The sequence below is a fragment of the Ambystoma mexicanum genome, chromosome 6q, assembly GCF_040938575.1.
Source record: "Ambystoma mexicanum isolate Mex_15411 chromosome 6q, UKY_AmexF1_1, whole genome shotgun sequence".
Taxonomy (NCBI): Eukaryota; Metazoa; Chordata; class Amphibia; order Caudata; family Ambystomatidae; genus Ambystoma; species Ambystoma mexicanum.
Genome location: NC_090937.1, coordinates 1,186,176,225 through 1,186,198,613, shown reverse-complemented (window position 1 = coordinate 1,186,198,613; position 22,389 = coordinate 1,186,176,225). Strand labels below are relative to the sequence as shown.

Genomic DNA, 22,389 nt, shown 5'->3' with positions numbered 1-22,389 from the left:
AAAAGGTTTCCACTCAGTTGTTAAGGAAAAATATCCCACTAGTAAAGCTAAAAGTGCTGGGGTTGACCCAGGTCAGGAAGATATACCATTTATATGAAAATCTTACCCAACACAGATGTAGGAAGAGTTCTTGTGGTGGTGAAACATTTTCTTGAAGATATTTCAACAATGTTACAGGTCAGTAAATGTATTTCGCCATCTTTAGATACAGCTTTTAGATCAAATGATCAAAAAGCAATGGAATAGAACAAACCAAAGTTAATTGTAAGGTCTCCCATACGGGAGACAGGGGCAGCTAAATGCTTTGCAAATATTTGTGCCCCCTGATTCTGATTTTCTCAACTGACTTCGTGGGTTGATTGGGGGTCGCTGGCTGTCAGTTTTCCTGCTGTTTGTTCCAGTCAAGGATGTCTACACGCTGCGGGTCTGAGGATTTCTCTGGTCAGCTGCTGGTGCAGGATGCAACCCTTGGCAAAGAAGGCAAGCAGGATTCAATGATGCAGGCAGTGCTCTAAATAAAATGTGTAAGTAGGAGTATTTTACTCCCTATTTTTAAAGTTGGTAGTAAAATGATTTTTAGGGAGTAAACATCCAGTTCCCAAAGAGTATTATTTAAGCGAGAAAAAATGTGTTTACTGAAAAACAGAAATGTTTTTGGAATATTAATTTCTGTGCACCTAGTTATTCATGCACATTAAAAGATACATGTTTACTTCTTACAATCAGGCAGTTAAAATAGTAGTTTCTTCGTGTGTAACTACATGCACTACTGGTCCAAATATATCCATGGAGTTGTGAGGGTGAAAGCGGTGGCCCAAGATCCTATGTCTTTTTCCTATTTTTTGTTGGGAGTATTTCTACTCCCTATTTTTATTTTTTAAGGGAGTATTTGCCAATTTCTAGGGAGTAAAAGTGACCAATACAACCCTTGTCTGTAGGGCTGAATGCAGGACTCTGGACACCTCACAGGACACAGGTCAGCGTTTTCCACCGGCAGTCTCAGCACAGCGACGATAGCGGGTGTTTCTCCGGTCGCGCTTGAAGAAGACCTTCCAGGACAGTATTCCTTGATGTTGAGAAGCTGAAACTTGGCAGGAAAGTCACTTGTGGCATGAGATGAGCATGCAGAACCCTGATGCTTCTGGTGAGGTAGCCCACTGGAGAGCTGGTCAGTCAACCGGGTAGCCTAGGGACACTTCTGAAGTCTCTGGAGGGCTGGATCCTCGAAGGCATAGAGACTGGTTGGTCCCGCCAGTAATAGGGTTGAAGCATCTCAGAGAGCTTTTGGAGATCAGGTAGTCCAGCAGGGCTTCACCGGGACAAAAGCAGGAAGGGATGTTAGGCCTATACTTATCCAAAATTCTGTCTGGAAACAAGTACAAGCCCACCAATGGTAAGGATCTGTACTATTCAAACAGCCAGCAGTTGTCCAATCAGGGACCACTGTGGGGATCACTCATGCTCAAACACATACTCTCTGGCATCACAAATGTGGACTGGGACTAGCCGGTCCCACCCACTTACTTGGTCCACACACAATTGGCATGCATTAGCCCGTCAAAGCTGCAGCTTTCCTGGGTGAATGCATGACCATATAAGGGATTTCCTGACCTGAGAAGGCAGAAAGAAGGCTAAACAGGATGGCTAAAAGGACAAGCAAAAAAATCTTGTGGCACTAGCCACGTTTAGTAGCCAGATGCAGTAAACACGAATGTGCACACTAAAAAGAATGCACACATTTTAAAAATGTCTGCTGCGACCAGCTTGTCTTTAGGCACGCATAAAAGTAACAAAAAAAACAAGTGCAGAAGACTAGGGTGATACAAATGTATCCCCACTGCACTGTGTTGTAAGATGCTGTGTACACTGTTAAAAAGTTACCTAAACGGGTTAAAAGTAAAAATGCAAAAGGGGAAAACAGTACTGATAATCTGAAGGACTGATCAGTTTCCCCATGACAAAATGAGCAAAAGGTCAGTGGAGTGAAGCTGCAGGCTTCACTTCCCTGTAAAAAGTTAGGACCGATTAAAAAACAAAAGCAAAAAGTTATGAGTGTCCATAAACTATGGAGTTAAAGTTGCATACAGAGAAATATTTACTAACACTGGAAGGGGTCCTGGTGGCCCTTGTTCCCCTGCCCCTCCAACCCCGCAATATCGCATACTTGGCTCAGGTCCCGAAAGGGCCGCTTCTCTTGCTGTGTCCAAGGGGCTATGGACCGGGAGGGGGAACCCCTCCTAAAACACAAGCCAGTGCATTACCCCAATGCAGCCGTTTAGTAGAATTCTCAGAAATGTGCTAATTCCTCTCTAACTTGGAGACCCCCCAGCATCTTTGCTGGATTTTGAGGACTTGAATTTTTAACCTGGAGAGAGTGAGACCCTTTTTTCCCCACTTTCTCATGTATTTTCTATGTGATTTGAACTATGTGTTTCTTTTGGTTGTGGAGTCTGCCAGACTACATAGGCATCATCTTTTACATTGTGTCACACAGCACCTTCAGTGCAGTGATACAGGGAAGTATTTCAGATTTCCCAAGGTTTAAATACCTTCTCGTGGATAAACTACTGTTTCTTAGAGCGGTGATGTGAAATTGACTTCACTTACATTGTAACTTTCTAGACCCAGCACACACCATCTTACAATAGGGTGCTGGAGGGGTTACTTAGTATCCCCTTTGTCTAGCTTCTCATGTAACAATTTTGTTACCCTTGGCTGGTGGCAGTGGTTTACTTTTAACTACTGTGGTGGCGTTGCTTTTAAGTTGGCCAAGAGTTCCAGAAAGGTCCTCCGGACTCCTAAGAAGCAGTACTGACTGAGCCTGAGCCACCTCAACATAGTGCTGGACCCCAGATGCAAGGAAAGCCAAGAGTCTGCAGTGTTGCTATTTGCTTAGACGCAAGGAGCTGAAACCGCAAAGTGCGACTGACTAGAAGTTGGTCCTTTTCTGTCGCCGACTGTCCCGTTGCAGTGCAGGAGTCCTCCAGACGTCCTCCCTCTTGTCCCCACGACTATGGCCCAGGAACACAGCATCTGCAGAGCTGCACAGGAACAGAAGCCATCCAAAGCCCTTTTCGTCTAACCAAAGGTACTGTACAGTCTAAGAGAACTTACCTTTTGTTGTATTGTCACTTGTTCTCTGCTGAGACCTGTCTGGGTTGCTCTGTAGAGTTGTTAACAGCTTCTTTACTTCACAGGCCTAAACAGCCTGTGCCCCTACTTTGATTTCTTCTTTTCTACAAAGACTTCTAAAACATTGTGCAAGACTTTTACCTACCTCTTATAAGTGCTACAGCTCGCCTATACATTTGCCCAATTGACTTTGGCCCATGGCTTCCTGAATGACTCTTCTTCCCTCTGACATTGTGTTTGGCCTTCCTTCCAGGAAGGGGTTAACTAACTTTGCATTGGGGCTTTTTCAAAAGCACTTGCCTGCTTTCAGAATATTTGTGAGGGCTCTTATTTTGTCCTAGTAATCTTTTTCTTTGACAAACTCTTAAGTCTGATCCTGAATGCAGTGATAATGTCCACAGTGTCCTAGTTACTAAAGTCACCTGAGGGTGTAGGAAGTGTCTGTGTGCCATCCCAAAAGGGTACTTACTGATTTAGAAATATTAAGAGTGTGTATTTTGGAGTATATTTGTGTTACTATTATATTTCCCCTTCTGAAGAAGGCTTATTCAAACTGACTATTAAATTAATAATTGTTCAAATAAACTTACACACAAGGTTTCTTGATTAAATACTTGTCACTGTGAATCTCTATGCAACTTCCCTACAGCTCACTTTGATCCCTCTTGAGATGAGCCTGGCTGCTCAATCACGCTACCAACCTGGGTAGGACAGACTTATACCACAGGTTGGGTTCCTTTTCCCAGGAGGTTAGCGTTGTTGTAGTGCACCCAAAGGGTACTGCATACAACCTTGCCTAACAGCAGCCGATTGGGAAGCTAGCGGGAGGGGTACAAAGCCTAGAATGGATTCCTTCCTGGCATACCCCGTGCAAATTAACATGGGAGGGATGTAACTCCTATCCCCCCTTCCCCCCTGTACTTGGGGTGAGCAGGTACTCTGTGGGCTCTCAGGCAGATTGCCAGGAGAGAGCAGGGAAGAAGGATTGAGAACTCTGACAAAACTGGCCTCCACGAACGAGTGACTATAATGGGAGCACCCTGCAAAAGACATGTCTCAGCTTCCTTGGGGAAAACCCCCAAAAGTACCTAGCAGGGAAGCAAATTGTTAGGATCACTCTGTAAGTTAATAAACGCTCAGCACACGTTTGTATCTTGAGAATGGCTTTAAATATGGTAGAACAAGCCAAGACTGCTCCAGCAGCGACCTCTAGCTGCCTGCTCACTCCACCCGCACTCCCTGGAACCCCAGCTAAGTGTATGCAAGTTCCATGGGGATGCGTCCCAAGCAGTGTGACACCATAACATTTGCACACTCAAATGTATATGAACATATATGTGACATTTGCACAATTGAATGAATAAGAACATATGTGAGTAACATTGCATGAACCATATGTGAAGGCATACACATATTTACATATTTGGCTGATGGCAACATCAAACAGGGAATATATTCCTAACACTTCCCTTCCTTCCTCTACAGAACTTGACATTCTTGGCATTCACCCCTCTGCTGGCTGACCATACAGCACCTTCCCTTTAGGCATGACCGCCACTCTCTACTTGTTCCAGATGCTTGCTTTTCACTAAAATAAGACCCTAAATCCTTCACCACCTCCTTGGATTCCGAAAAGACAGAATGCCCTTTCTTCACTTTCACCAGAATCTTTACTTTTATCACATCACCCGGCACTACTGTAAAAGTTCTGCAATAATTTTTCTTGTCCAATCTGATCTTTGACATGTGTCCACTGACCAACATTCTCTATCACGCCTTCTACATCCACTCTCTCACAATTTGATCTCCCCATCCAGCCGGGACATAAATGAGTATTGGGTTTCCTCCCACGTAACAGCTCAAACGGGGGAACTCCTGTCTGCTAACCTGTATTGAAACGTTCTTTCCAGAACAGCTCTCCTCCAATCCCCTCCAGTGGCCACCGCTATCCTGATGACATCCATCAAGATGCGGGTTAAACCTCTCTACACATCCCTTCCCTTTAGGGTGATCAAGAGCTGCTGTCATATGGTGAATACCATATCTTTCCATAAAATACTTGAACGCCTTAGAAACCAGCCGTGTGCCATTATCTGACAAGTATCGGCGAGGGAAACCCTCCCTTCAGAAAACTGGCTCAAAAAATCATCAAACTGTTGCTAGACAAAGCTTTCAAAACACATACTTCTGGCCACTTTGATAAAAGGTCCATTACTACCAACAGATGGGTTTCCTTGGCTCCCTTAATGTTAAATGCTCCAAGCAAGTCTAAAGCAATCTCGCCACAAGGAACCCTGGGACTATCCCTAACCACCATGGGATCTTTGAGACTCTTATCACCGTCCACACAATCAGGGCTCTCCTTAACCATTTCCTCTATATCTTTGTCAATTCCAGGCCACCAAAGGTCAGATCCATTGTGCTTTATACGCGTGGGTCCGTATCCCATCCTCGTTGCCAGTTGTTAGGATCACTTGGTAAGTTAATAAGCGATCTGCACATAATCACACAAGGCCCTTAGGCACAGGTGAGTTTGAGTATGCCAGAGACACAGAAAATGATTTTTCCTGTGCAAACACAAGAGATGCAGGTAAAGTGCTACGTCTCAACATTACAAGAGATGCAGCTCAGGTCTTTTTAGCCATGTGTGACCTGGACAAGTCACCTCATGTGATGCATACCTGGGACAGCAACCCCGACTGGTGGGCTGACAGATGGTCTTTGGGGGTTACACCACACAGGCCCTCCCTCAACAACCTTATCTGGCCACCGGAGAATGTCAAAGGACCCTTTCAATGAGGCAGAGGAATGATTAATGATACGATTCAAAAACGACCTGCAAGGGCCAGACATGAGGGGTTTCTTCATAATGCCTGCACCAGTAGTAACAGCATTCACACCGGACGTGGGTACGCCCATACAGTCTACTCTATAAGAGACCACATCAGGACAGACCATCGATGGCACACTGCATCGACATATGAATAATCAGGTTTCACACCCTCAGGCACACGTAGTGTCGTCAAGGTGTGACGAGGAAGATCAAGAGGAAACCTTGTCGTTTTACAGGATGTTCCAAGACAGGATCTAGGACATAGTCCAATTTTTACAGCTTCCTAAAATGTCTGGGGTACTCTCGGGAATACTAAATAAAAGCCAAAGGAGTCTGTATGCAAATGCAACAGGATATCTTTGAAGAAGCTAGAATGGTGTGGGAGAAACCACATAATATGTAGCGTATTAATTAAAAAGTGACTCCTGCTACAAGCGGAAACTGACAGAGCAACTTTGTTTATCTATTAAACCATCTGTGCAACCCACGATGGTCTCTGTGGCATTAGCGCAGGAGAAGGCACCAACTGGAGCTTCCGCAACATCGTTAACACCTTCAGGAATAGAAGGAAGGGTGCAGGGTGTGCTTAGAAAAAAGGTATATTTGAACAGCACATTCCCAGGCAAACAGACTGCATCCTCACAGTGTGTGACAACACGATGTGGCGCGAGATGGAGGAGTTTGCAGATGACTTATTTGCAGGGCCTTCATGGCCAACAAAAATTCTTGAGAAAGTCTTAACTATACAACTTCAGTATTACTTGGAAGCCAACAATATTTTAGATGTCCACCAGTCTGCTTTAAGGTCAGGACATGGGATAGAGACCGCAGTGTTAAAGGTCTGGGATGATCTCCTCTAAAATGCTGACAAAGAGGGCATCAGCATGCTAGTCGTGCTTCACTTGTTGGCAGCTTTCGATACTGTGGACTATTGCATACATTCTTGGCTGTAGGTTAACCTCTGTGACACAGGTATTGGAAAAAGCAATGAAATGGTTTGCCTCCCTCCTCACTAACCTATTCCAACATGTTAAGTCTAGCCAGTAGGTTTCTGAAATGCTGACAGTACCTTGTGGAGTACCGCAGAGGTCATCATTGTCACCTGTTTTATTTAATTTATACATTCTTCCATTGTTAAAAATCTTTGCAGAGTTTGAATTTCAGAATCATTCCTACACAGGTGATACCCAGTTCTACGTCAGCTTAAAACAATCACTGGAGGCAACAGAGCGCATCTTAAAGTGTGTGGAAAGAATCAGTCTCTGGATGCTTGAAAACAAACTTCAAGTAAGACGGAAACTATTATATTTGGCTCAAAAAACAAATTGGCAAATATTTTTCCTATACATCCTTGTCCTACCCTTTTTGGAATTGCTTCCAAATTTACTGACTTTGAAAAATGTAGGATGTATCTGGCAATCCCATTTGGACTGCACTTTACAGGTGAATCAGATTATTAAGTCTGTATACTCTGAATTGAAGACTTTAAAACATTTTCCCCCTGATATCTGAGCATGATCGGGCGATGGTGATGGGCACAATTGTTAATGCCAGGCTGAACTACTGCAATGTGCTTTTGTTAGGTAGTCATAAATACCAGCTAAATCGCCTGGCAGTGGCTCTGAACTCAGCAGTACGTCTGATTTTCTCTTTACCTTGGAAATCGCCAGTCTCTGAATTCCGCAGAAGTCTTCATTGGCTGCCGGTCCAGCAGCGGATCCAATTTAAACTACTGTCTTGTTTTTAGGTACATTCATGGTCTGGCGCCTTCATACCTAACATCAAAAATTGAGACTATAATCCATCACGCTGCTTGCGATCCATGGATCAAGATTTGTTGCTGATCTTTCCTAACACAAACCATTCTGGTTGACCAGTAGTACTGCCACTCCACCCAGGCCACCCCCACAGGATGTCAGAGGGAGTGTCCGGAGGCCTTGAATGGCATACACAAGTTCAAGCTAGTATGGAGACTTCCTTGTGAGCTCACAGAGAGCCCCCATACATAGAACAACTACCTTAACCCCACCTCACTGTTGCCCTAAAATACAAAATATCAGCGAGCAGGACTTAAAATACATTGGTACTCCAATGACTACCAAAAAGGTACTTTGGACTACCAGTGCAGCAAAATTGTGTACACTGCTGGTGAAGCTAAAACTAAAGTGCAGCTGCTAGCAGCCAACTCTCTTAAACCAATGTAGGGTGATGGAATCGCAGTAGATAATAGGACTGATGGGCGACCCAGGACCATGTACCTTATGTAAAGGAGAAAGGGTTGCAGTCGCAGGGGGACCTCTGACTTGCTAAAAGCAAGTCTGCAGTCCAAAAAAAGAAAGGGTGGGAGGACAAACAGTGTGTTGGCCCCTACAATATGAATTGTATTTTTGCAGATACCAAGTAAACTTCTTCTGCAAAAGTGATTTTCCTGGATCTACACAACCTGCTGACAATACTAGTACTCCTGCTCTGTTCCTCTGGTGGGAACGTTTGAAATAGGTTGTGGTGGAACCTAGCTGTGTAGGTCTGGTGCAAGGGATTGCTTGAGCAAATCTGGTGCGACTTTCGTTTAATCTTTTGTTAGTTTGTGCTATTGGGTGTCGCTTGTGACACCCATAAGCCAGAACTGTTGCAGAAGAGTACATCTTGGGAGGAATGGCATGTGAGGAGGGACAAACAGAGCCTGTAGGTGTTGTTTGGTTATGTGCCCATCCATTGACTGCCCATGGCCATGCTGATCCCTATGCCATTTCCACACAGTTCTGGCCCCTCCCAAAACACCTTCTCATGGGAATTCTTTGAACTCGCTTTAATCAAGTTTTACCATCAAACTTTGCACTAAAAGTGACTGCCAGTGTCTTTTCAAAGCAGTCTTCTGGAAGTGAATGACTTAATTGGAGTTGTAAACCCGCTAGTGATGTAGTAAAAATGTCTTACCAGGTTGGCTTCAGCCAATCTATTTATAAGCACTGTGTGTGTACTTCACTGAAGTCCTGTACAAAACTAGCATTGGCAAAGCCAACATTCTTGTCTTGTGTATATGTATTAGGCATTTTCTAGCCACTACTATTAGATGCCCAGGTACTTGCACCATTTTGCACCTGCTACCATCAATAGCCAGTTGATACCACTATGGCTATGCTTGGCAAGTGCCTTTTCCATGCCTTCACAAAAGCTCAAACTGTTGGCATTGCTAATTCTTGTTTAAAATGATTCTGGGGTGCTGCAAGTTGATGTCCGTATCTAGTCCCACGGAACTTTGAACTCCAGGTTTATGGGAACCGTTGGATGACAATTCATATGTGAGTGTGACCTTATAATTTTTTATTAAAACTGGTATTTTCCATTGTTTTGCAGACATTATCTATTGCTTTGGCTGATCAGGAAGGAGCTACAGTTATTTTGGCAAATGATCCAGATGCAGATCGACTTGCTGTTGCAGAGAAACTGGAAGGGTAAGAAATGAAAAATGTAAAAAGAAAAGCGAGGTATTGGTTGGTGGCAGTGTTAGTGGGCGTGCTTGTGAGCATGGCAGAGTAGAAGGTGGGATGGAGTAGTAGTAGTAGCAGTGTGGTGGTAGTGTAAATAGTGTGGAGTAGGGAGTTATTACATCAAAGGGTGGAGGCGAGTAGTAGGAGGAGTGAGAAACATTGGAGGGAAAGATGTGGATGACAGGAAGTAGGAGAGCTGGTTAGTGAAGTTGGACATAGGTTTGCATATAAAGAGAAAGCACTCAGCGACAGGGTGAGGAACATCGGGGCATGAGAGGGAGAATAGTATCTGGAAGGCGCATTCACAGAACCTCTGGCAGTTGCTAACAAAATTGGCAGTGAAGGGCTAGTTTAGAAAATACCAGATTGTCAGGTCAGTATGCGTCTGTCATTCATGTCTAGGCATCTGAGGTCATCGCCATGTTGAGTAAGTGCTAAGAACAAAAAAGGGTGTTTTTTGCTGGCAGAATGGTTAGTTTGGTTCCTTGTGAAAGATGTGAAACATTTTCCTTAACAGAATTTCATATCAGGAGGTAGCCAACGTCCCTTTACAAGATGTCAGAGAAGGCAGAAGAAGAGTGATTGGTCCAGGAATCTTTGTGATGCAGTTTGGAAAGCTTCAAAGATTCTAAACTGCTTTTCATCAGCAACCTTTGGACAAGATGGTCCCAAGTCTGGGATCTCCTGTTGGGGAGAACCCACAGTTATGCCAGAGCGATACTGGAATTTCGCAGACTTGAAGGGCCCAACTCCCTCCCCCTAGAATACACGAAGGACTCAGTCAACGGCAAGTTCAAACTGTGGTTTATTACAGCCATACAGTGATACAACAAATCAGAAAGAATTCAGCATTTCACACAGTAAATGGCGCACAGGCCACTTTTGTCTAAAAAACAGGTCACTGTGCCGTCATTATGTGGGCCTCTCTCCAAAAACCCATTGCAATGTGGGATTGGCCATCGGGAGCATAACCTAAATGGGTACCTATACATGTATTTCTACTGGCTCTTCCATGTCAGGTGGCTGGCCTGTTCCATCCCCAATTCACTAGCTATAACATTGTTGCAGTGTTGTGGATTTAGCATTGGTTTGTGCCCGTTGCTACCCACCCTTAGGGTACTAAACTGTGATTGTCTAGAGCTGACGCCCCCAGGCCTGGGACCCAAATCGGTTCTCAGCTCACTGTGCACCTTTTCAAGGTGATGCCAACAATTATGTGTCTGTATTGTAACTTGTGTGCACCACCTTTGCCTTATGAGAATATTCTCCTGCTCGGCGCAACACTTGTTGCATACTTGTTGCAGTCTGAATTTGTATGCCTCTGATCCGCTCTCCTTTCTCACCACCAATCACTGTCCATTGTCTGCTTTGGCTGCGTCACATGTTTGGAGACCATGAAATTGAGCTATGCAGCTCTGAATTATGAGGATGTATTCCCTTTTTCTGCAGCTGGTCCCTATGTCGTTTGGGGATTGGAATGCCTTCTGTATCTCTTGACCTTGGGCTGCGTGTCCTTTCTCACATGTCTTGCTCTCTGTTCAGCCTGAATCAGCTCAGCTCGTCCCTTGTTTAGTGTTCTGAGGCCTGCTGTAATTTTCCTAAAGCTTATGAGTTTTCTACATTGTCAACACTATACTATATTTGCCATAGGTTAGTCACACTTGGCTCTGTCAGGTCCCAAAGGTGCTCCTGCAGTTCCATAGGGTCATTCGTGTTTAAGCATCTGCAAGCTTTTCTCTGGATTTCTTGTGCCTTGCAGTTTCTGCGTTGCTACAATTGGCTAATGGCAAAAATAATAAAAGCAATGACAGTATGTGTTTTTTGTATCTGTCCTCTAACTATAGAACTGTACGCTTGTGTTCTTCATGCATTCCAGTGTGTGTTTTTGTTAGGAAGTGCGGATGGCATGTGTGCTGCATCTCTAACGCGGCTATATCGTGGTGTCTCTGACAACGTTAGCAACATGGCTTCTTGGTGTGTAGTCCAGGCTGTCCATATAGGTCTCTCTGACCATGGCCTGAAGCTCTTCATCCATACATGGATAGATCTGTACTGTGCCAGGTCGGTAAGGCTGACTGAGGGGGTACCTCTCAGCATATTTATCAATCATTGGTGCATTTGGGATTTGTCCAAAATAGAATGGGTGTTTTCTGGCCTTGCGTCTTGTCGTGAACTTGATGGGAGCGGATGGTGGTGGCTAGATCCTGACTCCCTCTTCACTCGGGCTAGTAGTCTTTAGAAGATCAGTGTGGTACAGGACGACGTTTTCTGGAATCAGGCAGAAGTTGACAACTTGAAGAAAAGCCAGTGGGAACTTTCCTATATGTTTTACAGCAAATTATCCTTAGTTAGAGCCGGTTGGGAAATGTATTTATAGACAAGTTACTGTCTATTTAATGCCTTTCGTATAATGAAACGTGCCAAGACTATTTTGAGCCAGCACAGATTTTGTGACGCACAGAATGTTGTGGCCGTTAATTTATTGTTGCGGCCAGTGCGTGCTTAGAACAGAGAGCTCCAGCTGGTTGCTCAGTAGAGCATGCCTCCACTCTAAAGAAAAGGACCTATACACGTTAGGAGAGTGTTGGTAATTGGCTGCAGTTTGGAGTGAAGCGTTGCTTGGTTACATTTTTGGGTCTGTGGGCTCACGTCACGGGCGAGCAGGTTTTCGGTTGTTTGCTGCATCCGAGAATAAAGTAAAAAAAGAAAACCAAAAGGCATTTAAATACTCGTGGGGAAGGCAGGCAACTGAACTATAAAAACTGCAGTCAATACTAGGAAATAGCTTATCAGTCCAGTAGTTTAGGTAAAACTGTTTATTTAGTTTTAGGTTATGAATTGAAAAGCATAGTTTAGTTAAAACAGAAAAGTTCATTTACAGAAAAGGTTAAATCCAAAAGAAAAGAAGGCAGTTCAAAGTATCAAGTTCTTTGTTGCAAAAGTATGCTATCAAGAAGTCGGGAACAGAAACCTTGAAACTCAGTCTTCAAGAACTCTTCTACTCTCTAACCTTTTCTGCAGAGGCTTTCAGGCAATGGGAGGTTTCTTAGGGAAATAAGAATGCTTGAGGTGGGTCAGTGTACTGTGAAATGTATAGCTGTGACTGTTTTGCAGGTTTCGCGATAAGGAGTGTTAGGGAGAATTCTCAGAAATTTGCTAATTCCCTCCACCTTAGAGACCCCCAGCAACTTTGCTGGATTTTGAGCACTTGATTTTTTTAACCTGGAGAGAGTGAGACCCCTTTCCCACTCTCATGTATTTTAATGTGATTTCTGAACTTTGTGTTTCTTTTGGTTGTGGAGTCTGAGAAACTCCATAGGCATCATCTTTTATATTGTGCCACACAGCACCTTCAGTGCAGTGGCAGAGGGAAATCATTGATTTCCCAAAGGTTTAAATATCTTCTCTGGGATAAACTACTTTTTTCCCAGAGCAGTAAAGTGCAATTGACTTTACTTACATTTGTAGCTTTCTAGACCCAGCACACACTATCTTACAATAGGGTGCTGGAGGGGTTACCTAGTATCCCCTTTTGTCTAGCTTCTCATGTAACATTTTTATGTTACCCTTTCCTCACTGAATGGCTGGTGGCAGTGGTTTCATTTTAAATCCCATGGTGTGCATTTACTGCGGACTGTGTTCGCAGCTGCAATAAAGCACCCAAGGGTGCCATTTTTTGTCAAAATGGCCCGCCATTTCTTTGTGGAACGGTCCTTCTTGAGATTTACTCTGCGCGCCAAACCATGTTTGGTCCCATTGTTCACTTTGCCTTTGGCTGGATTCACGAGTGAAGCCCGCATCCGGCTTGAGGGTCTCTGTGGTGGGCAGGAAGTGAGGGAGGTGCCCGAAACTCCCTGTGCTTAGTCTCCTATGAGACCCAAATGCACTCTGTAGTGATTGGCCGGCTCACTGTCCGGCAAGCGCAGCCACCTGCTGGGTGACTGACAGCTATGCTGGAATGAATGGGAGAGAACTGAATAAATGGCAAGGTTTTTGGCTTGGAAGGCAAAGTCGACCACTGGATGAAGGAACTGCAGAAGAGGACGCCTGCTGCAACTCGTGGTCCGTTGGTTTGCCTGGTGAAGCTCTGCTGCTGTGCTGAAACTCCAAATTCGTATCGACAGAGAAGCCCCTGCAAGGTCGACTTCTCCCCTTGAGTTGGTGGGACCAATCAACTCCAAGTAAGCCACCTGGACATTCTCTATTAGCTGGTTTCATTTCCACAAAGTTGCTGCTGGAAACCGAAACGCCAAGGAGAGGAACACACCAGATTGTGTGTGTTGCTTTTAAGTTGGCTACAAGCTCCAGGAAGATCCTGCGGACTCCCAGGAAGATGGACTGACCGAGCCTGAGCCCCATCAACATAGTGCGGGACCCCAGGAGCAAGGAAAGTCCATCTCGACAGCCAGAAACCGCAGAGTTGCTATTTGCTGTTTTCCCGAGGAGCTAAAACACTGAAGTGCCACTTGTTTTAAAGATTGCTGGTTGCGAGCGGTGACCATCCCATTGCAGGGCAGGAGTCCCCAGAAGTCCTCCCTCTTGTTACCACGAATGAGGCCCAGGAACAGTGAGATCTGCAGAGCTGCACAGGAACAGAAGTCATCTGCTGCACTTTTTCTTCAATACAAAGGTACTGTAAAAGTCTGAGAGAACTTACCTCTCATTGTAGAGTTGCTTCCATCTTCTACTACTCACAAGTCTAATCAGCTTGTGGCCCTACATTTAAATCTTCTTTTGTTCAAAGACTTCTACAACATTGTGCAAATACTTTTCTACTAACCTACCAGAAGTGTTTCCTCCTATACAAGACTTTTGCCCATTGACTTTGGCTTAGCCTGTTATACTTAATGACTGCTTAGGGGATCCACAAGTATTTTCCTGCTTAAGAATATTTGTGGTCTCTTGTTTGTTCTAATAAACTTTCCCTTTTACCAAGTTCTAAAAGTATTCTAAATGCAAACAGTAAGATATTAATATCCCCAGCACCCTAGCTATTGAAGTCACCTGAGGGTGTAGGTTGTGACTGTGGGCCATCTCATAAGGGTCTTTACTGATTTAGAAACTTATAGTGTACAGTTTTGAAGTGTATTTGTGTGTTGCTTTTATATTGCTTACTTCTGAAAAAGGCTAATTCTAACTGACTGATAAATTAATAATAGTTTATTCAGGAAACCTTGTGTGTAAGTATTTATTTGAATACTAGTCACTGTGAATCTCTGTTTAACTCTCCTACAGCTCACATTGATCCCTCTTGAGATAAGCCTGTCTGCTCAACATGCTACCAACCTGTGTAATACAAGCTTATACCAAAGGTTGGGTTCCTATTACCGGTAGGTCAGGGTTGTTGTAGTGAACCCTAAGGGTACTGCATACAATCTTTGCCTAACAATGGCTAGTGAGCGGGAAATAAAGGTAGTGTTTCAAAAATACAGTGGTACAGCCAAAGGCTGTGGCAACTGGCCATGGGTATTGGCATGTACAAAAACTTTGGTATAATAAAGCACTTGAAATTCACTAAAAAGTAAACCTTTGACATTCAGCAGATGTGGGAAAAAAAATTACCTGCTTAACTCAACGTGTTCCTGTTGTGTTAAATCTGCACAACTTAACTGCACCTTAACTAGGGTTTTTTCAGTATATATATTATGGCATTTCCCTAGCTCAAGTTAAGGTTAAAACTGTCTATTGAGTTTCAGAAAGTAACTATTTTTTTTTAGTTTTTAAGGAACTCTTGAACCCATTAACAAAAAACCTCCATGGTAGAATGTACAGGCAGCTGCCCCTGCACTGCATTTTCACAGATGGCTTCATATTTCACAAAAAAAATATCATTTTGATTGTGTTTCATCTAGATATTAACATGGGGTTAAAATAAAAAAGAAAATTGGCCCAAATGTTTCAGAATTAGCTGCTTCCGTTGTCAACATTTTTGGCATGCCTCTAGATCCCATCATTGACTGATGTGCTGAAAAAGAATGTAAAACTGTAATATGTATTGAAAATTAACATCAAAATTAGACCATGCACGCTTTTATAGGGACAAGAGGCGTAGACTATATGAGTGTAATAAATGTACTTTAATATGAACTGTACACCTATGTGTAGGAGGTGTACATGCCATACATATATACATACAAAAATTCACATTAAAAATCAGGAATTACTTTGTTTTCTGGAGATGTAAAGTGTGTACATGTACGAACTGTACAACTCCTATACACCTCTAATATGTATAAAAACTCACAAAATTGTAAACTCACTTTAGTGTGAGATTTCAAATGTATATTTATTTATATTCTTATAACGCGCCGCAGCCTGCAGGCATCCGGGCGCACACAAAACCAGTAACAACATTAAACAGGCAATAGGAGGTGTATAGGACATGTGGGTTTCATGACTTTATACCAGACACTCATTCGCCCTACACTCACTTATATGCAGTACCCTGTGGGAGACTGCACCAGCCTTGTCCTCTTGGCAATAGTTAACCCAACTTTGGTATAAGCATTTACTACACTAGTTGGTAGAGTGACTGAGCAGCCAGGCTTATCTCAAGAGGGGTCAATGTGAGCTGTACGGTTAGAACATAGAGACTCACAGTGACATGTACGCAAATAAACACTTGCACTCGAGGTTTCTTGATTAAAAAATGATTTATTAATTTAACAGTCAAATAAGCCTTCATTAGAAGGGATCAAAATATGTAACATAATATACTTCAAAATTCACACTCTCAGTTTCTTTAAATCAGTAGATTCCCATTTGGGATGGCACACAGATACTTCCCACACCCTGAGGTGACTTAAATAACTAGGGCACTGTGTACATTGATATATCACTGGCACATTTAGAGCAATACTGAGTTTGGTGTCAAAGAAAAGGTTTTAGGGAATAAAAACAATGATTAACAAATATTCTTAAGCAGGTAAGTACTTTTTTAACCCTCCACTGCAAAGTAAATGAACCCTTTTGACAGTTAAAGCACAAAGTCAGAGGTAAGAAAGTCTTTCAAGGAGCCAGGACAGCCAATGTTAATGGCGCAAAAGTCTAGGTGAGCTGAAGCACTTCTTGCAGGTAGGTAAAAAGTCTTGCACAATGTTTTAGAAGTCTTTGTAGAAAACGAAATCACTGTAGGGCCACACGCTGGGAGGCTTGTGAGTGGCAAAGCAGCAAGCAACCAAGACAAGTCTCAAATGAGAACTAGCAAGGCTACACAATAAGAGGTAAGTACCCTTAGTTTTTTTTTTTTTTTTAAATATATTTATTGATTTTTTCAAAAAAAAAACTTATACAAACAGCATCATCCACATAGCAATCAGTTATATATCCACAATAACTTCCCATTCCCTCCTCCCCCCTGCGAACCCGGACCGGGGTTGCGCGGTCTGCCATTGGTGTTAGGGTGAGCCCGGGCTGTCCGGGTCCTCACCTGAGGTACTGACTTCTTTAGGACGGAACAGGGCTGTCGTGAGGGCTATCCATTGCAAGAGGTCTTCCGAGTCACCTGTCTTCTGCTGTCGCTGTGCCAGCTCCCAGGCCCCGGTTTCAGCCATAGACCACCTACGGAGGTCTTCCCACCACGTCACAAGTCTAGGGGCCCTGGGGCACTTCCAGGCCATTGCGATGCGCCTTTTTGCGAGGATGTACATCAAGTCCTTGAGCCTATTGAGGGGTTTGTTTTTTTTGCCTCGCGGGTATGAGCCCAATAGACATGCCTTAGGGGATTGCACGTCCTGCGTTATGTCCTCCTCCGCCAACCTGGTCTGAATTTGCGACCAGAAGGTTTGTATATCCGGGCAGGCCCAAAACATGTGGGTCAGTGAAGCTGCGGGTTCTTGGCACTTGGGGCACGGAACTACGCCGGCACCATTGAATCTCGAGATGACAGCAGGGGTAAGGTAGGCCCTGTGGATGATGTAAAATTGGATAAGCTGGAATCGGGCATTCCTGGAGACTTTTTTATGGTAATGTGTTATTGTTTCCCACTCCGTGTCTCCGAATAGCGTGTTTAGCTCGGCTTCCCATTTACCCCTGCATGTGAGTTCGTTATGTGTGGTGTTGTCAATTAGGATCTCGTAAAGCCTAGAGGTTTCATGTCCCCCCTCTGCTACGCCCACCAAATTCTCAATGGACTCGTGTCCGGCGCATTGGGATTCCGCTTCCGGCCATCGCTTCCTAAGCCTGTCCATCACCGCCCCATGCAAAAGGAACTGACCCAGTGGAACCCCAGTCAACTCGTGCAGTTCGGAAAATGTGTGAGTGCCCTGGTCGTCTATCAGATCGCCCAGGGTGGCAACACCGGAGGGTTCCCACCTATTCCGGATCGCCTTCCGGTCCTCCGGTCTAGTGGACATGATGGCGGCTATAGGGATTTGTGGGGAGTAGGGGTCGGTCAACCCGACCGATTTGCAGGCCCGACTCCAGATCCGAGTGCCTAGGCGGATGAGGTATGCATCCAGCGTTTTAGGTATAGGTCTGATCCAGAGGAGGTCCCTAAGCAACCAAGGTGCGTCTGGGGGCTGCAATAGGCGTGTGTCCGTCGTGGCATCATCGGCCATCCACTGGATCACGTGCTTAAGCTGGGCCGCTATGTAGTAGAGCTCAAAGTTAGGGGTCTTCAGGCCTCCCCTCTCGTACGGTCTTTGAGTTACGTCTAGGGCAACTCTGTGCCTCCCCTCCCGCCATAGGAGTTTCCTACATAGTTTGCTCAGGTCTTTGAAGAAACGTTGGGGGATGTTGTAGGGGACGTTAGTGAAGAAATGTAGAAGACGCGGGAGAGCAACCATTTTGAGGAGTCCCGCCCTGCCAGCCATTGAGAGGGGCAATTTACACCATAGGTCAATTGATTTAGCCAGTCCCTCCTTAGCCCTGCCCGTGTTTAATGCGTGTTCGGCCTCGAGGTCCCGGTGGATCGCGATGCCCAGATATTTGAACGTGGTGGGTTCCCACTTCAGGGCCAGTGGGGGGAGGTGTTCTTTCTCGGTTCCACTAAGTGCAGCCAGGGGGAATAGGCAAGACTTGCCATGGTTAATCTGGATCCCGGTGCATCTGTGGAACCCATCTAGGGTTTTGAGAATGTAGGGGAGAAGAAATTCGGGATCCCTTAGGTAGAGGAGCATGTCATCCGCATACATGGAGACAAGGTGGTTCACTCCATTTACCACTATCCCCCCGTCTCCATACTCCTGCCTGAGGTATGCCGCCACTGGTTCAATCGCCAGGATGTAGAGGAAAGGGGATAGGGGGCACCCTTGCCGGGTGCCCCTGGCCAGACTCCATTTTTCCGAATAAGTGTTGTTGGTTCGCACTCTGGCTGTGGGATCAGTGTAAATGAGTTTGACCCAATTCAAGAAAGCCGTTCCAACCCCCATCTTGTCAAGGGTGGCATAGAGCCATGTCCATCGGACCGAATCAAAGGCCTTAGAGGCGTCTAGGGACACAACTGCATATTTACCGGGCATGCCGTTTGTGCTGTGTATCACATGATGCAGCCTTCGCAGGTTCTCAGACATGGAGCGGCCCTGCATGTAGCCTGTCTGATCTTGGTGTATAAGGTACGGGACGGCTGTACGCAGCCTTCTGGCCAGTAGTGCGGTAAGGATCTTATTGTCTACATTCAGCATGGATAAGGGGCGATATGAGCCGCAGTCAGAGCTTTCCTTGCCGGGCTTAAGTAAGGGGATGATGGTAGCCTCGGTCATGGAGTCGGGGAGGTGACCTGTTTCATACGCCTCGTTATATACTTTGGACAATAGGGGGGCCAGTATGTCCTCATAGGTCTTATAAAATTCGCCCGGGAGACCGTCCGGTCCCGGCGTTTTACCGGAGGGCAGTGCCCTAATGGTGGCTGCGACCTCTTCTGGGGTGACGGGGCCTCCGAGGGAATCTGCCAAATGGTCCTCCAGGCGAGGGAGCCTGATGGCGTCCAGGGCATCTTCGATCGCGTGGTCTGGGGGCTGGGCTGGATCAGAGTAAAGGGTTTGGTAATATTGCTTAAACTCTGCGTTAATACCCACTTGCGTGTGAAGGGTCAAGCCGTCTGTATTACAGATGGAGCATATGGGGTGTCTGGGGGTTTCTTGTTTATAAAGCCATGCAAGGAGTTTCCCGGGTTTGTCGCCCAGGGCGTGGTTCCTTTCCGTGAATTTGGCATAGCTGAGCCTCCCCAGCGTCTCCCAGTGTGTTAGGCATGTTTGTTTAAGTTCAATCATTTTCTGCAGGTGGGCGGGATCAGGGGACGGGGTGGCTTCGAGGTCCTGGAGTTCGGTCTCAGCGTGCTCTAGCAGGGTCGTGACGGATTTCAAGGCCCCTCCGGCCGCGGCTATCATTTCCCCTCTAGTTACCACCTTGTAGGCTTCCCATGCTGTGCCCAAGTATCTGACGCTATCAATGTTGGTTTGCCAGTAGTGTATGGAGCCCTCCCTGATTTGTTCATTGAAGGCTTTATCTAATAGCGCTTCGCTTCTTAATTTCCACGTCGGGATGGGGGGCCGGGGGGCTGTGGTCACCCAAGAGGTCATCAGTGGGGAGTGGTCTGAAAGCACCCTGGCCAGATACTGCGTATCTTCAAACCCGGCCACGTGCTCTTCGCTAATGAACAGGCAGTCTATCCTGGTGTGGACCTTATGTGGGGGAGAGTAGAAGGAGTAGCCTCTGATTTCGGGGTTTTGCGCTCTCCACAGGTCTTTCAGGGCATATTGCTGTGTGAGGGCGTTCAGTATCTTGGCGGGTGGGGAGGGGTCGCCATGCTTGCCATCCGATCTATCTATGCGAGGGTTTAAGGTGCAGTTGTTGTCGCCTCCCCATATCGTTATACATTCGTTACTCGGGGACAGCCGGGCGTACAACGAACGAAAGAAAACGGTGGCATCATGGTTCGGGGCATAAGTGCAAATCAGGCGAACGTCACGCCCCTCTATGGTGCCCTGAATTAGGGCCATCCTACCTTCATTGTCCTTCTTGGTGTGGATCAGCTTGACTGGGACAGAGGGGGCAATCCATATCAAGACTCCTCTGGAGTAGGTGGAGTAGGAGGAACCCACTAGGGTACCTCGCCAGACCTTAGCTAGCGCTGCAAGCTTAGGGCCACATAAGTGGGTCTCCTGAAGGAGAGCGATTCCGACTCTGTGGCGCTTCATGTAGGCGTAAACGCGGCGCTGTTTGATGTAGCTGTTTAGTCCCCTGAAGTTCCAGGACATGACTCTGATCCTCTTAGCCATAGTCTAGGTGTGGTTGTGTTGCTGTGGGAAGCCTGAGGTTGAGGTGTTCGGTGAACTTGGTCGTCTTGGTAGCAATTCCGCTGCGCTTGGTCCCGGTCCGGTTTATGTCCGATTCAAACTGTGATCCCAACTTGGGGTTCAAACCCCCATGAAAAACAACGTCTAACTTAACTACAAACACAACTTCAAACACAACACGTCTAGCGAGGTTGCCCTTGCTCTGACATCCCCGTTTCTGCCCCATCAGACCGAGGTCTTCCGGTGCCCTATGGGCGGGTGAGCTCACCCAAATTATCCTGGGGATAGGAGAGGGGCTACCTCCGAGGGTGTTATCAGGAGGTGCGCCACGACCAGCGCGGCTCCGGTACCATCAGTGTCGCCACTCTTACTGGAATATTAATGTACAATCGGCTACTGCAGCCAGTAAGTGGTGAGAAGAAGTCCCTTTGTTACAGGCGGCTAGGGCCCGCGCTGCCTCCGTTCAATGTCTGGGATCTGTTCACTGTCCATCCATTCGCAGGCCTCTGCGGGAGTGTCAAATAAACGTGCCTTATTGTTGTGCAGGACCTTGAGTCTGGCCGGGTAGAGGAGTAGGTAGCGCAGGCCTGCCTCCTTGAGTCTTGCCTTGGTGTGGTGGAACTGGGCTCTGCTCCTTTGAACCCGCAAGGTGTAGTCGGGGTAAATTGCAATCTTCGCGGCGTCCCTCTGTATGAAACCGCCCATCCTAGTAAAGGCCAAAATGGCCTCCCTGTCCCTGTAGTTGAGGGCTTTGGCTATTATGGGTCTGGATGGGCTCCCCGGTGGCAGCCTCCTGGCTAGGGAGCGATGGGCTCTTTCTATGGTGAAGCCCTGCGACAGTTTCCCAGCCCCAATTTCCTGTATGAGCAGGTTCTCGATGTAGTTGGTGGGGTCGCTGCCCTCGATACCCTCGGGCAGGCCGATGATTCTGATGTTATTCCTGCGGGCCCTTCCTTCAGCTTCCTCGGCCCTGTCTTCCAGATTTTTCACTCTTTGCGCCAAAATGTCCACATCCTTTAAGAGTTGAGTTTTGGCGTCTGTGTTGTCCCGGACTTGGATCTCAAGAGCGTCCGTTCTGCCGGTGATAGAGCGCACATCCTGCCTCAATAAGTTCAGGTCGATGGCGACCGCGTCTATTTTGTCCTCCATGGTTTTCTGGAGTGTCTTGATGGCCTCTAGCAGTTGGGAGTTGGCCGGCTCGGGCCTCTCGGAGCCCGACGCCTCCCCAGGGGCTGGAGCCTCCCTGGGTTCGGTCGCTCCAGCGGCCGCAAAGGACTCCATGGTGGTTTGGCGGTGTTTGCTACGGGCGCCCTTAGTGGACATGTCCTGTCCGCGGGATCCGCCAGGGCACTATACGGTTCACTGGCGCCGGCGTGAGATGCTTCGTGAGGGGGGGGTTGTGTGTTGTCCGGGCAGTATCAATGGGCCGCTCGGCAGGGCGGTCGGGCCCAATTCTGCCGCAAGGCTCTTCGCTCCGGGCCCAGCAGGGGTGCAGTTAAGGCCGCTCCAGGTGCCCCCCCCCCTCCGACTCCTTACCGCGCTTCTTCGGGACGCTGGAGCGTGAATCTCAGCTTAGGCCACCGCCGCCGCTTCAGTCCGAGTTCCACTAAGGCAGATCCCTGGTGAGCTCCTCTGGGGTCGATCACAGGGCTCCGCTACAGCGCTGGGCCAGGGATCATCATGGCCGCCATTTCTT

At 46.4% G+C, this 22,389-nt stretch overlaps 1 protein-coding gene across 1 annotated transcript in view; it reads left to right on the top strand.

Moving 5' to 3' along the window:
• PGM2 (phosphoglucomutase 2) overlaps nt 1-22,389 on the top strand; it is a 936,504-nt gene that overhangs the window by 355,415 nt on the left and 558,700 nt on the right. Inside the window, exon 8 of the mRNA XM_069631820.1 lies at nt 9,323-9,420. Coding sequence (XP_069487921.1) covers nt 9,323-9,420 — 98 coding nt within the window. The remainder of the gene's footprint in view (nt 1-9,322; nt 9,421-22,389) is intronic.